Here is a 14,777-nt window from a genome sequence, read left to right on the forward strand (position 1 = left end):
AGAGAACCGCTTCCAAGGCATCAAGGAGTGTTCCTGTGTTGATCTTGGTGATTACTGTGAGATACATAGGTGGTAAGAAGAAATAATGATCTTGTATTGGCTTTTGTATCCTGGAACTCAGCTGAAGAAAATGTGAAAATGATATTTTATGAAGGGATTTCATGGAGTAACAAGGGGAGAAGTGGCTGGGGAAAAGGTATTTTCTACCACTTTGAACGAAATAGTTGCAATACTAATGTTGAACAATAAATTGTTCATGGAAGCTGGTGGGATCCTGATTTAATCGGTGCCTTTTAAAACTGTTTTGTAAACTCTGACTTCTAGTAAGCCCAGAAAATAAAAGTTTGTTTAAATATATCTTTGGAGTGATTCCCTACTTTATCTACAGGTGTGTTTCCTGGGACAAAGTTGGGAGAGCAATCAGAGGGGTTCATAGAGGAGAAATTTATCTGGTTTGAGTTTCCTGCCCTTGCCTCTGGGCCCAGGTCCACTACACCATCACTTTGACGCAGTTATTATTGGCACTTTGCTTCCAAACACGCACCAGACCCTCTCACATTTTATGTGCCCTGTCCGGGGGGGCTGTATGTATTTGTCATGTGATTTGCCCTGGAGTGGATCTTTAGTAGCTCCCATTTGGGGCTTTGCTCCTTGAGACTAGTCCTGTTTATATTTTTGTTGTAATATATGGATATGTCCCTTAGGAGTAATGTCGGCTCTGAGTCATCTGCCAGTAGTACCCAATGCCACTGATCATGGTACCCTTCTTGAATAAAGTTAAGATTTTGTGATTGTACCTTTTCACTGCTTAAGTTTCAGGGCCCTGGTCCTTTGATGTTAAAGGATGACAACTAATGACTGGGGAACTAGATTTTAGGCCTGATGACGATGTTCCCATTGCTTTCCAGTTTGGATTTTTTTCGAGAACTTCACTGGAAGTTTTTCAAAAGTAATTTTGCCTTGATCACTTGGCGTGATCAAGGCATATAATACAGCTCTATACCTGCTCCTACTTATACCTTCCAGAGTGTGGGATGATGATGGAAAAGGTGTGTGTAAAAATGAGGGCCGTCCTCTGGATAGGTCACGCTGGGCGGTTGCTCAAGGTGCCGTAAAATGAGGGGTGTTTTGGATACTGCCAGCATTGTCCATTGGACTGATCAGCTGGTGGGCCGGGCAGCAGCGGTGATCATAGAACATAGTATAAGATGAGGCTTAGTCTCCTCAAAGCCTTCTGGATTGGGTATGTGGGCTCCCCTGCCAAGCTTGTGATGGGCAGGAGGAGAAGAGGCGTTTAATAGCAAGATGGCTTCCTCTGCTGTGCTGGGCCAGTCTTGCAGTATAAGATGCAAGATTATGGGATCTTACGGCTCAAACTGTGAGAGGCTGCATGTGGAAGGGGAAACTGATGTGCTAGTAAGCACCATTCTTGCCACTGCAGATGGCCCAAAGAGCTGGAGTGGTAGAGCTGCAAGGGGCAGGGGTGGGGTGGAAGAGATAAAAAGTAATGGGAATCAGAGGCACAGAGCAGGAGACCTATATCATATGGGGTAATGGAGGGGGACAGGGAAATTGTACAAGGGGTAGTAGGGGTAGGCAAGAGAGAGACCTACATGGGGTGGTAGTGGGAGGACAAGGAGAGGGAGATTGTACATGAGGTGAGGGGATAGGGAGAGAGGGCTCAAGATAGGGGATGAAGAGGGAGAGAGGATCCAGGAAAGAAGGATAAAGACCCACGATGAGGAGGAAAGGAAAGGGAAGGCCACAAATAGAAGGAGAGAGGACTGGGACTGGTGGAACAGAGAGGTAGAGAGGACCACATTTGGGTGGAAGGAAGACTGCGAGTGTACAGGGGACTTGGGTGAGGCAGACCAGCTCTGAGGAGGAAGAAGGACATGGTGATAGAGGGAGCTGGAGAGGGGATTAGACGTTTAGAGGATGAAGAGGGGGAGAGGTCCTAACATGGCAGAAGAAAGAAACTGGAGGCAAGGGAGAGGGTGAGTGGCAGGCAAAGAGCTTTAGCTGGCGAGGAGATGAAAGTAGATGAGGGATGGAATGGGATGAATACAGAGAGTGGAAATGGGGGAGGAGGTGAAAGAGAGGGAAACAAGAGTGAGAATGAGGAAATAGGGAAGGAGTAAAAGAGGAAGAAGGGCTAGGAAAGGGGGCTCAGATTGTGATTACTTATGCAAGAGATGAAAATATGAAGATTACAAGTATGAGGAAGGGCAATGGTCATAAGGGATAGAGAGGGAGGATAGGGAGAAGCAAGGGAGGATGCAAAACAATAAAAGATGTAGAGAAATGGAAAGGAGAGAGAGTGCTTGAAAAGGGATGCTTGGAGAGACTGAGAATCTGCTTGGAGATGCTGGGGATGTGAGAGTCAGAAAGGAGGCAGCCATTGAGATAAGGACAATGGAGACTGGGGACTGAGAGGGGGCAATGGAAGGCAGAGTTGGGGCAATGAGAATTAGAAAGAGAGGAGGGATGAAATATAGCTATGAATGAACAAAGAGATGAAGAAATGACATTTAAGGAAAAGATCAATGCCAGAGATATTGCTTAAAGGAAGAAGTGAGGCAAACAGCAGAAAAGAGAGAAGAAACAGAAAATGAAAAGGAGACCCAAACAAGGAAAATGAAGAGTAAGATACTGAAAGCAGATTAAAAGACAGGACCAACCTGATTAGAGAAGTTAAGTGCCCAGACGGTAAAGGTAGAAAACATTTTAAGTTTAGTGATTGGAATATTTCAGCTTTGGGAAATAGGCCTCTCTGATATCTTTCTATTTTTCACAGAACAGGAGGAAGTGCATTTCTGTTTCTCTTTCTCTAGTATTGCACTTGGGGTTTCCAGTTTAATTTTTGTCTATGTACTTTTAATTTGTGGTCCCTTAATTTCTGTGTTAGGTGAAGGTTTTCTGTGTTTTGTATGTGTGATAGAGGTGAGGCATTTTCCTAGTGTTTGGGTAGATTAGAGAAAGCCATCGTTATCCCTGGGAATGAGTAACATGACATTGATCTACTTTTTGGGACCTGCCAGATGCTTGTGACCTGGACTGGCTTCTGTCAGAGACAGATGCTGAGCTTAATGGACCTTGATCTGACAGCTTGCATATCTTATCTTCTTGTGTTTCAGTGTAGGGATCTATAATCTGATTGGGTGCTCTAGGGCCCAGTGCAATATTTGCGGTGCTGTCTGTCATAGCTAGGACTATTGTTGTTCGAGTCGTGGGAGTTAGTTCCGTTGTGATATGGCACGTTTGCTATATAGGTTTGGAATGTGCTTTTAATTGAGTTTTGTGTTATTTCCAATGTGTCTGGAAATGGAGAGTTTGTGCTGCTTTTACTAAGGTGACACCAGAATTTATACATTACATATATTGGGGGAAGGCCTAGAGAGAGGGGGGAGAACCTGGGGGGATGGGATGTGGGGGAAAGGGAAACAGTGTGATTGTAGGGAGAGAGGGAGGGCAGGGAATGGGTGAGAAAGTACTTGGAGGGAGGAAGAAGGGGGCAATTGGGAAATGTCTGGAAGGAGGGAGGAAAGAAGGCCTGTAAGAATGTGGGGAAAAGTGGGAGAGAAGGCCTGGAGAGAGGGAAGGTGAGAGAAGGAGGGGAGAATGGATGGAGACAAAGGGGGAATGCCTAGAATGAAGGAAGGAGGAGAAGAAAATGTCTGGAAGAGAGAGGGGAAAGGATATCTGGAGGGAGGACAGAATGGATGTGAGAAGAGAGAATGTTTGGAGGGAGGGGGAGAATGGATGGATGGAGGAAGAAAGGGGGATAATGTATGGAAGAGGTGGTAGCACCATCCACAATTTTTGCCCAGAGTGTCATTTGCCCTGTGTAAAACACTGCTTAGGTCCTCAGTGCCATCAGAGTGCCCACCCTTAAGATGCATGTGGGCGCTGTTATTCATTTAGAAGAACAACTGGCGTGGGCAATCTGGTAATCCTTCTTATATCCCTTGGAAATGGGATTGGCAGTCCATGAGGAAGGCCTCTGTATTAGCAAAGGTAATGTAAGATGGAGAGGAGATAGTGTTTAATCCACTAACTTGGCAGTTGTCAAGACTTGTGTTTAAACCTATTTTATCGTAGGTAGATAGGAATTCTAGTAGCCAGATGAGTCTTAGAGAGCACTATTTTTATTTATTTATTTATTTTGCAAGCTTGAAACCCTTTATTACATTGACATAAGAATTATTAAAAGATAATGTTATGTATGAGGTTTTTGAGACCACATAGTTCTATCCCTTCTTCAGTATGGCTTTTAGGAAGGTAAGAATGCTGTATTTTCCAATAGATTCATATACAGAATATATTTATGTAATAAGACTTGAGGTTATAATGGAAAAAGTCATCATGTCAGCCTGAATGTACTAAACAGGAAAATCATTCTGTGTTAAGACTAGAAAAGGAAAATCCATGCAAACAGTATACATCAGCGGCTGTTGCAGGCTGTGAGCTTTATTTTGGAAGGTGAGAGCTAACCTGACTCGAAAGGGCCGTATGGAGCCTTCAGCCATTCACCTGTCAATAGCTAGGTTAGAAAGCACCGTAATCTTTCTAACTGTCCTCACTGCTTGGTGATCATTCTTCTGCGGCAAATAAGACCTGGTCTCTGACTAAGACTGTATGGAAACGGACAAGGGAGATCTTTGTTCCTCTGTCTCCATTGTTATTACACTTGTTCTTTCTGCAGACACATGGGAAGAGGTATCAAGTTGCTGCTCTGGGAGCTCAGGCTAATTACATACCGCTGGATTTCTTATGCACTCAGCGCCAGTGAGCAACCCGCAGCCCACCTGTTACAAGAATACTGCCCTTGTTGCAGGTGAAACGGCTTCTGCAGGCAGCACCAACCCTTGCACCTATGCTCTCGTCTGGGGGAAAGAGTGGGAGGGAAGTGCCTGCGCTCCATTCTTATTTCCTTGACATGTTGTTATATTTTTGTATTCCAGGAAAAAAGGAAAAGGCAGACGGAAATAGATGGCAAGAGACAGCAGCTTGAGGACCAGATACTTCAACTGCAGCATTTGAAGGTAGGAGGAGCCTGAGGCCTGGCAAGAATGGCACGACGAGCTGCTCGCTGTTAAATGCGCAGCCCAGTGCAGGGAGAGCACCTCCTGACATGGGAGGGGGTGGAGGGGGGCTCTTTGTAGTAGAGCTGATCTCTTTAAATGAACTGTGAATGCTTTGCTTCAATGGCATTTTCTTCAGACACTTGGATTAGTGCAGTGGACCTGATCTACGCATGTACATGACAAATGTGTTTAGTAATCCTTAGAAGAGCGAGGCTCTGCTGCTAATGGGCCAACAACCCCCAGATATTTTCCACCACTGCCTCTACAGCAAGGGAAAAAAGAGCACAGCAGCCGATAGATAGCTCCGCCGTCAATAGGCTTAGGATGCAGTGCTAACCTTTCACGCAGACGTGCTCCAGGTGATCAGTCATTGGAAAAGACAACAATTGGCTAGTCCCGTTATCTGCTTTGGCCATTACTGGCAATGAGCCACCTCACATGCAGCGTCATAACAGGTTTGAATCAGACTCTAAAAATTCTATTGACTACTGTGCATGGGGAGAGCAATTTTCAAGAGCTATTTACCCAGGCAAATTTGCAGTTTAAAAATGCGGGTGAGAGCATGCATGTTGTTCCTCGGCGCCTGTCGTTTTACCTGCATTGTGCAGAGGCATTCCCAGGCTTGGAGTTAGGTAGGGGAAGGCAACAGTGTGCATAACTTTTTGCATTTTCAAAACTTTTGAGGCTGATGCAACGTAAATGCGCTAAAAACCAGCGCTCGTATTGAGCGTCCGTTCTCCTAACGCCTGCCCATCCACCTTTCCTGGGTGCTCGATGAAATATGCCAATGAACTGCCGCGTTAAAAAGGACGCGCTAGGGGAAATTGTGCGTCCCTGGTGCGTCCTTGGCATTGGGCGCCCAGGAGACGTGACTGTGTACAGGCTAGGAAAATGGACACTCAGTACGAGCGTCTGTTTTATCCCTCGGCAGCTAATTGACTGGCACAATAAACACAACCTGGAACGTGTATATTGGGCGTGTGTATTGTGCGCCCAGAATTTTGTTTTTTTCCCCCAGGAAAGTGTTTTTAATTTTGCGTGGTGCTGCTTTCTATGGTTCCTCCTGCTTAGTTGGAGGAACCACAGAAAAGCAGTATTTTTTTGTTTTTAAGTTGAGCCCCTGACGCATGGCAAGATTTTGCGCCTGCTCTGGGCTGGCATAAAACTTTCCTTGTTAAAAAGTGCGAGTTGGGCGAATGGCGATCTTTTTAAATCGTGGGTAATAACTTCATTGACATGGCATTTACATATGATGGGCGCTATTCGCTCCGCACCTGTTTGGCTGCGCTAATCCCATCACTGCATCGGGAGTTATTTTAATGCGGTCCAAAACGTGCGTCCAAGTGCGCGTCAAGCTGTGCGCTAGGCTGAGCACACTATATTGTATCGGCCCCTAGGCGTGTTGTGTTCCTAAGAACTGCTCGCAAGAGGAAGCAGAGGCAGATGTCCAGGGGGTACTTTTCCCTGAGACAAATTTCAAAGGGAACATATGGCTTGGATTTTTCTTTGAGCATTAGTTCAATGCCCGCAGGTAGAAATACTGACAGACTTTGCCTCTATACGGACAGTTTGGAAAATTGCCCGCTGTGTGGGGGATTTTGACCATGTTTATGACCTGGACATTTTTGATGAATGACAGACAGGTAACAGGAGACTTTCTGACAGCCAGAAGCCCTTGGGATTTTCGAAGTTACTCTTCCTATGGCATGAAATGAATGGGTCATGGTTCCTAATGATCTCAAGACCCGAAGAACAGTTTTTGATTGTGATAATTGTGATCCGAGGGGGAAGGAAAGACTTCAGGCATTGCTTGATACCCCTCCTTTGTGCCATTATGGTTTGTGATTTCCCTTTTTAATCTGAAAACGTACCTAAAAAAATGAAAGTCGATGGGTACCAGAAAATGCCTGGAATGGGCCCCTTCCGCTTGGACTCGTGATGAATGCAGTCACATAATCTACCCATCTCTCATCTGGAACAGTCTTGGCACAGGACTAGAATCACATTACAGTGTGCTACAGATTTTCTCCCATAAAATTAGGCATTGGGAATTATTGACAAGAGGGTAATGAGACGCAGAGCTGGCAGAACTAATTGCCTCCTACTATTACACCTATTTCCATACATTGAAGTGGATTAACAAAGCAACCACACTACTTTTACGCTTTGGAAATCCATTTTTGTCTTTCCTCGTTGGCTTTGTATTTCATTATTTACTGAAGCTACAGATAATTACCAGGAATTTCAAAACAAATGAATTTTCTATTATTTTATAGCCCCTATAATGACCTAGAGTTGTTCTGTCGTCAATATTGCAGATGGGCTAAAGCCTTCTTTTCCAGCCTTCTTCCTTACTTACTAACTGCAAATCTGCTTAGATTTTACTCTGCATGATCTTTTAAATTCATCATACCATTCCTAAGGAGAGGAATGTTTTGCTCAGTATCAGTTTTTCTGTAATTGCCTGTGCTCTTTGTTGCGGTCCCGGTTGTGGCATCGGGTCCAGTCTCGCTGTAGAGCTTCGCCGGGATCCGGGCCTGTTCAGCGGCGTCCCCACGGGGGCGACGCCATTGGGACTCCCAAGCCAACCGCCCTCCTTCTAGGCGGGCGCACGCGCAAACAGGCCGAAGATATAGGCCCTTTCCCGCCACTCACTGCTCCACCCGTCCCGTGATGTCAGACGCCGGCGGGTATGTAAGGTCGGCACCTGCCTCTAGCAGACGCCTTGCAACGAGGTTACCTTGCGGTTCCTAGTTGCTGTGTGCCTCGGAGTTCGCTAACTTCTCGCTTGTAGCCTGCTTCAGTTCCAGCTTGGTTCCTGCTTCTGTGTCTTGCCTCAGTTCCAGCCAGGTTCCTGCCTCAGCTCCAGCCAGGTTCCTGCCTCAGTATCCTGCTTCCGTGCCTTGCCTCAGTTCCAGCCAAGATACCTGCTTGATCCTGGTTCACTTTCTCAGCGTCCTTACTCGCCTAAGTCCCAGCGGCTGGACTCCTACGGGCTCCTCCCGGGGGAGTCTCGGCTTTCAGGGTGAAGACACCTCTTCAGTTCTCCTAGCCCTAACCCCTCAACTCCCACAGGCTCCCCCTGGGGAGTTCGGATTCCCGGTGTGAAGGCCACCTCCTTCACCCGGCGTGGTGTCCGCCTCCCGGCCTGCTCCCCCTGCTTCGGAGACAATAGTCCACCTTACCATAGTCTCCGGCAGGCCGGCCCAGGGTCCACTAAGTAGTCTAATCACAACACTCTTCACCTCATACTTTCTTTGGGCACATACAGTGTGTAGCTGCCTCGCAGCAGGAAATTGGCTGCAAAGACAGAATGAATGAGTAACTGGAACCCATTGTTAGGCATTGATTGTCAGTGTTTCAGTGTTCTCTTTCATGATTACGTGCATAATCAGGGACTTGGAAAAGGTTTTAGATTAAAAATTATTCAGCTGGAGTACCTAAAATAAGGTATACGCTAGAGAGCACCAGTCATTGCACAATGGTGACACCTAGTGGCTGGACTTGGGATCGACAGTTGTAGGGTTCTGAAAGGAGGACCTGGGAATGACTGGACTGTAGCCTGACACGTTCCGGTTCCAGCGGAGCAGGAAGCTCCAAGAAACGGGAGGAAACTGCCAGAACCAAACTTCCTCCCCCCCCCCCCCCCACAAAATGATTTCCTTGTTGACATTTTATTTAGTATTTCAAAGATGAGCCATGCTTGCTGCTTTTCCTGTCTACTTTTCCCATATATTGATTCTGCTACTTCTATGCCGTGTTTTATCCATAGCCAAATTCTAATTGGATCGACCTCAAGATCATTTGGTTTCAATTTCCTTTTGAATTTGTTCTGGAATTTTGTTTTTATGCTCGTGTTGTAGAGACATTCCCTATTTCAGTTTATCTTATCCTTTTTTACTATTTTTTTCTTTCACTTAGTATTCATTGTGATATAGATAGGGCTGTGATCTGATCAATAGTCTTCTCCCGGTCTGCTTTTTACACTCCTTATACTGTCTCTAAATTTATTAATGATAATGCATTCAAATTGGTTTTTATTTGTGCTGTTTGGTGACATTCATGTATGTCTAGCTGATCTATTTTGTTCAAACAATGTATTAGGAATTAAAAGCTAATGTTTGTGGCAAAATTCAATGAACCTTTCTCTATTGTAATGTCATTCTCCTTACCCCAGTGACCCATAATGTCCTAATACTTTTGGCATCCTAGTTTAGCGTTAAAATCACCCGTGACAATAAGTTTGCACATGTGTTTCTGATTCTAAACCCATCTTTTAGGACTGCTATAAATCTTGCCCCGGCTTTCAACTAAATGATTATGCTTTAAATGTGTCTAACTGGTTAACATTTGTGTTCGCTTTAGAGGATAGCTGGATTTATGGTGGAATTTCCTGCTTCTTACTGTTGGCTCCAAGTGTCTGCTTATTGGCGGCTTGGTCTGTGTGTTAAGTGCTAAGAGCCTTTCTCAGTTGTGCAAATTAAGAGTCTTATTTACAGTGGCTATAGAAAGTCTACATCCCTTTGGACATTTTTTACATTTTGTTGTGCCAGTGTGTCAGCTTTCTATGCATTTACATGAGGTGATTCTTTTTCTATGCAACATGCCATGTCCCACACCTTTCAAGGCCAAAAATGTTTTACTGAGTGATAAACCATGTATGTACCCAAAAAAACAAAACTAAAACTCAACAATTGGATAAGTCTCCACTCCTTGAGTCAATATTTGGTGGAAGAACCATTGGTAGAAATTACAGCTGTGAGGTCTCCACCAATTCTGCACACCTAGGTTTGTCAATATTTGATGGATCATTCTTCTTTACAAAACTGTTCAAGTTCTGTCATGTTCCTTGGAGAGTATTGATGGACAGCAATCTTCAAGTCATGCCTCGAATATTCGATTGGATTGAGGTTGGGGCTCTGACTGGAAGATTTATCTTTTTGTTCCTTAGCCATGCCAATGAGGCTTTGGCTGTGTGCTTCAGGCACTGACATGCTGAAAGGAGAACGTCTTTCCTAGTTTCAGCTATCTTGCTTAGGGCAGCAGATTTTCTTAGGGATTTTTCTGTACTTTTCTCCATTTACTGTCCCTTCTATTCTAACAAGTTCCCCAGTCCCTGCCAATAAGAAGCATCCTCATAACATGATGCTGCTGCCACCATGCCTCATATAGGGATGGTGTTCTCTGGGTGAAGTGTTGGGTTGGGTTTGCATCAAACATAACGCTTTGCATTGAGGCCGAAAAGTTCTATTTTAGAGGAGTGGAGTGAATGAGAGAGAGAACCTCTGGGGAGGCCCTTCCAGTGTGCAACTATTTATAAGCCTATAGGAGGGCCATCTAATAGCTCGAGGTAAGGTACTAGCGATGGTTAGGGGCCAGTTTTTCATGTAGAGTGAGACATACGAACAGCACAATACACCTCGGTGAAGATTTGACATCATTTGGAGTGAGGAAAGTCTCACAAAGATGAAATTTTGTACTATGCTATCTCGCCCTAGCTTGATGGTACCCTGTTATAGAGTCCATCAAGCTTGGGTGAGAGAACATAGTAGAAATGTCATCTTTGTGAGATTTTCCTCACTCCAAATGATGTAAAATCTTCACCGAGGTGTACTGTGCTGTTCGTACAACTCATTGTAGAGTACATGAAAAACTGGCCCCTAAACCACCACCAACATCTCCTCATCTATTTTTGGTTGGCAGTTGTGGGGTAGGATGTGTGGATACATAAAACATACACTGTTTTTATACATTTTGCTTCTAGGTTAAGAGGTGAATATTTTGGAAGGGGATGTAGACTTCATATAGCCACTGTAGAATCTCACTCTCTCCACTGGCTGCTTTCCTATACAGACTTTTAAGAGGCCTCAGGTTTACTCAAAGCTGCTGCTTCCTCAAATATTCTCACCTATAACCCGCCTGGTTTAGTTATTCCATCTATGGCCTCACTGCCTTATCTTGTCTGTTTTGATTGTATTGTAAGCTCCAAGAAGTAGGGACTGTCTCTGTATCTCTGTGCAGTGTTCTGTACGCTTGGTAGCACTATTCAAAAGATTAAAATGAATTCTCTTTTATGACTTTTCTAGTTCTTTATAGAATTGTTCAGTTTCAGCTCTTTCTTCATCCTCATTTGGTGCATATATTTGTCTCAGGAGGAAGCCATGTGTCCTCTGTCAGACGTACTCTAACACATGCACATATGCCACAACTTCTAGCATTCTTATACACAGTCTTACATGTGCCCTGGCTAGCCTTTAATTTTCCTCTCTACTCACAGCTTCTTTACCTCCTTGGGCTCCTTTATCCTGACTTTTTCCCCACCCACCATGCCAACGTGTCACTCACCCCATGACTCCTGTCATTTCTTTCCCTCCTTCATCCTCGTTAAAGATCCAACCTTTCTCTATATCGCCTTGCCCTCCCTCCTGTCCTGGTTCCTAGTGTCCTCCTCCCTTTTCCTTCTTTGGGTTACCATCTCCCCTTCTGTCCTCTCCCAGGTTCCCGTCAGCCTATCCTCTCTCTTTGCCCCCAGGTTTTCATCACCTCCTCCTTTCCGGGGGGGCTTCCACCTTCCACCTCTACCTCCCATTCTGTAGCCTCATTCCTTCTCTCTTCCAACCCTTTCCTTCCCTGGCTGCTGTCACACCTGCATTTTATTGCAAAGGAGCCAAATTCTGGAAGCAGTGCAGTTTCCTTGCTGGACTCGCTTGGCACATGATCCCTGCACAAGCCCCAGAGGCACTGAAGGCTTAAGGCAAGTCCAGTGGGCACCACCACATTGTAAGCTTCAGTTAGTTTAGGCAGGGTTTGGTTTGGCGCCACGGCCCTGCAGTAGCTACAGCGGCCGTGGAATTTGTAGTTTCCAGCAAATCGGATTTAGTGCCCCAGCCCCATGACAAACTTCCAACGGCAGAATCACCCCCCTCCCTTCCTATTAGCATTTGCATCCTGGGAAATGTATACCTAAAGGCTATAATAAAAACGATTTCTGAACTTCCCCTTGGTATTTATCGAATTGTGCACGCCTAAACACATGCTCACTTGATTTCTATTTTATATTTATTAATTAAGGTATATAAAGTTTATGCCAAACGATGAAATCGCATGGAGAAAAACTGAATTCAAGCCATTAAACAAGTATGACCACAAGTTAATACTTGATGAAAAGCTGAACAGAGAGTTACATCAGAATTCAAAAGTAACAATCCCCCCCATTGTGGAGGCCGACCCTCCCGACGGCGCCTCTCCAGAGCAACCAACTTCAGATGCTGTGCACCGTTCAAAGGAATCCACTGGGACGCTTGTAGGAAAAGAGGGGTTCGGAGCTTGCACTTCTCTTCACCATCTCTTAACAACGGATATGCAAGGAAGGGACGTAGTTACCTCTTCCTAGCCGCTATCATGGGCCCCCTTCCTCCTTGAGAGAATAGAAATAGACGCAATGGAACTGCCAGTTAAATAGATTCATTAAGTTCCTCCTTTTCTTTCTAATTGCTGTTTCATTCCTGAAGCCATATTAACAATATTAATATTACCTCTTAAAAGGGCGCCGACAGATGAAACGGGAGGTGCTGGACGTTTTGTCTGGGGAGGTGGTTGTAAGGGAGATGAAATGCAGTTTTGGTGCAACAGAGGTTAAGTTGCTGCGCATGGCAAAATGAGCCAATTCCGTTGCTTCAGTTTGCACATCTTTGCTGCTGAACTGCAGAGAAAAGTGAAAACAAAACAGGAGATTAAAGCATAGTTATAAACTAGTAGGTTTCTGTTTTTTCCAGAAAATACACAGCAATGTTATTAAATGGCTTTCATTTGAATGTGTAAGTCACAATCTGAATGGAACCCTCTTTTCAGTGGGTGTCCTGAATACAGGGGTATGCGGTTTTCCATGGGCCACAAGCTCCCTTTTCTCTCTCTCTCTCTCTTCACAGTCCACACACCCCGGGTGCCGGGGTCCTTTCTGGCAGGGAGGAGGATTAACCTCCAAGCCTCAAGGCGCACAGAGGTGGCACAACTCACAGTCTATGTCTTTTCCTCTCTTAGGTGTACTTACTATTGGGATGCCCTTGCTTTAGGCTCACCTTGTATTCTCACAAACGACACTGGATGTGCTGTTGAGGTGTTCCAACAAATATTTTACTGCAACCTAAAATATATTCATTCCAGTTAGCAATCCAAATTCTCCCATGGAGGTGATGATGTTTGATATTGAAGACCTGAGTTAGAGCTGCTGGATCATTTAATAAGCTAAGTAATCCCTGTGCATTCATTTTTTGAAAATCTTGAAAGACGTATTTTATATCTGGTATGGATTAAAAGCAGTTTTGAGTCCTCTTGAATTGGTAAATGCAGCAAGAACATTGGCTTTGCGGGAGTTTTGGTGTGATGTCACTTTTTTTGAAGAAAATGTGAATAGAAATGTTTTTGAACTGGGAAATGATGACAGGTGTGAGAGTATTTTGAGCCATTTGTAATCGCCGAACTCTCGTTTGCTTTTATATAATTTTATCGATATCTTTTGAAATGAAAAATAGCAAATCAAAAGCGATTTTGGATTTTTGTATTGATGTTAAATTTTGTCTTTCACCTTTTAGGCGTTTGTTGATATCACGATTGTGGTGAATTGGTTGGATCTGCTTTATTTGAGATAACGTTATTTGGGTACATTTACCCGGATAAACCTAACCAGTCATAGTCTGAGCACAGCTGGTTAAATGCCAAAAAAAAAAAAATCTCAGGCAAGCAGGCTCGAGCCCTCCCCCCCCCCCTCACAATAATTAAAAAGATTGTCAGGGCTTAGCACCCAATCCTCTCACCAAAGCTCTCCTCAAATGTTTTATAAAAAAAAAAAAAGTTATGGGCCTGAGCAGCCCAAGGCTCCTCCAGATATGTAAATTAAATGCCTGACTCCGAGCATCCCTCCTGCACCTCATCCTTCCTTCTCGATCCACTGGCGCAACCCCCTACCCACTTCCTCCTGACCTAACCGGGACCTCTGCCCCCCCTCCAAGTTTATTTTTGGTTCTTAACCAGCTATATGCAGAAAAGGTCACATTCGCGTGCTGATTTCCCCCCCCAATTTAAACACATCTGTGAGAACACCTCCCTGCAGTCCAGCCTAAAGTGTACGCTGGAAGGAAGAGACCGCATGTACTTTTATCTGGCGAGGGAAGAGAGCAGCCATTTTACCCTGGTAAATAGCTTTGGAATTTATCCTGAGAGAGAGGAGGAGGAGGCCAGGCTGCAAGAACAGTGTGAGAGCGTGAGCTCTCATTCCCCATGCAGCCACTGCATATTGAGAGGTGACAGGTAAGCACCCAAAGTCCCAAAACTGGAGCCTAGTGCGGGCAGCCAGGGAAGATCTCAAAATATGCATGGGACTTTGGCAGTCGGTACTCGTTCTCCAATCATCCTCCTTTTTCCTCCTCCCCTCCTCCTCCGTGGGCTGCGGTGCAGGCTTGACTATTTCCAGCTTTATTTTACCCTAACAGTGGTAGCTCTCAACTCTCCCTCAGTGGCAGAAGGCTAGAATCCCTCTTACCTCCTCTTTCCTGAGCCCTAGCAGCAGCAGCAGCGTGAGCACAGAATCTCTCAATTGTGTAGCAGAAAATGTTCAGCAAATGTGGAAATTCAAGGGCCTTCCAGTAGTGCCAAAGGTGCCTTCAGCAAATGAGATTCTCAGTATCCATTTAC

At 44.9% G+C, this 14,777-nt stretch overlaps 1 protein-coding gene across 3 annotated transcripts in view; it reads left to right on the plus strand.

The window, feature by feature from the left end:
- Positions 1 to 14,777, plus strand: part of PALM2-AKAP2 (PALM2-AKAP2 fusion) — a 583,545-nt gene that overhangs the window by 92,816 nt on the left and 475,952 nt on the right. For all 3 annotated transcript variants that reach the window (XM_029614157.1, XM_029614167.1, XM_029614175.1), the window contains exon 2: positions 4,965 to 5,045. In XM_029614157.1, coding sequence (XP_029470017.1) covers positions 4,965 to 5,045 — 81 coding nt within the window. The remainder of the gene's footprint in view (positions 1 to 4,964; positions 5,046 to 14,777) is intronic.

This window comes from Rhinatrema bivittatum, chromosome 1 (assembly GCF_901001135.1).
Source record: "Rhinatrema bivittatum chromosome 1, aRhiBiv1.1, whole genome shotgun sequence".
NCBI lineage: Eukaryota > Metazoa > Chordata > Amphibia > Gymnophiona > Rhinatrematidae > Rhinatrema > Rhinatrema bivittatum.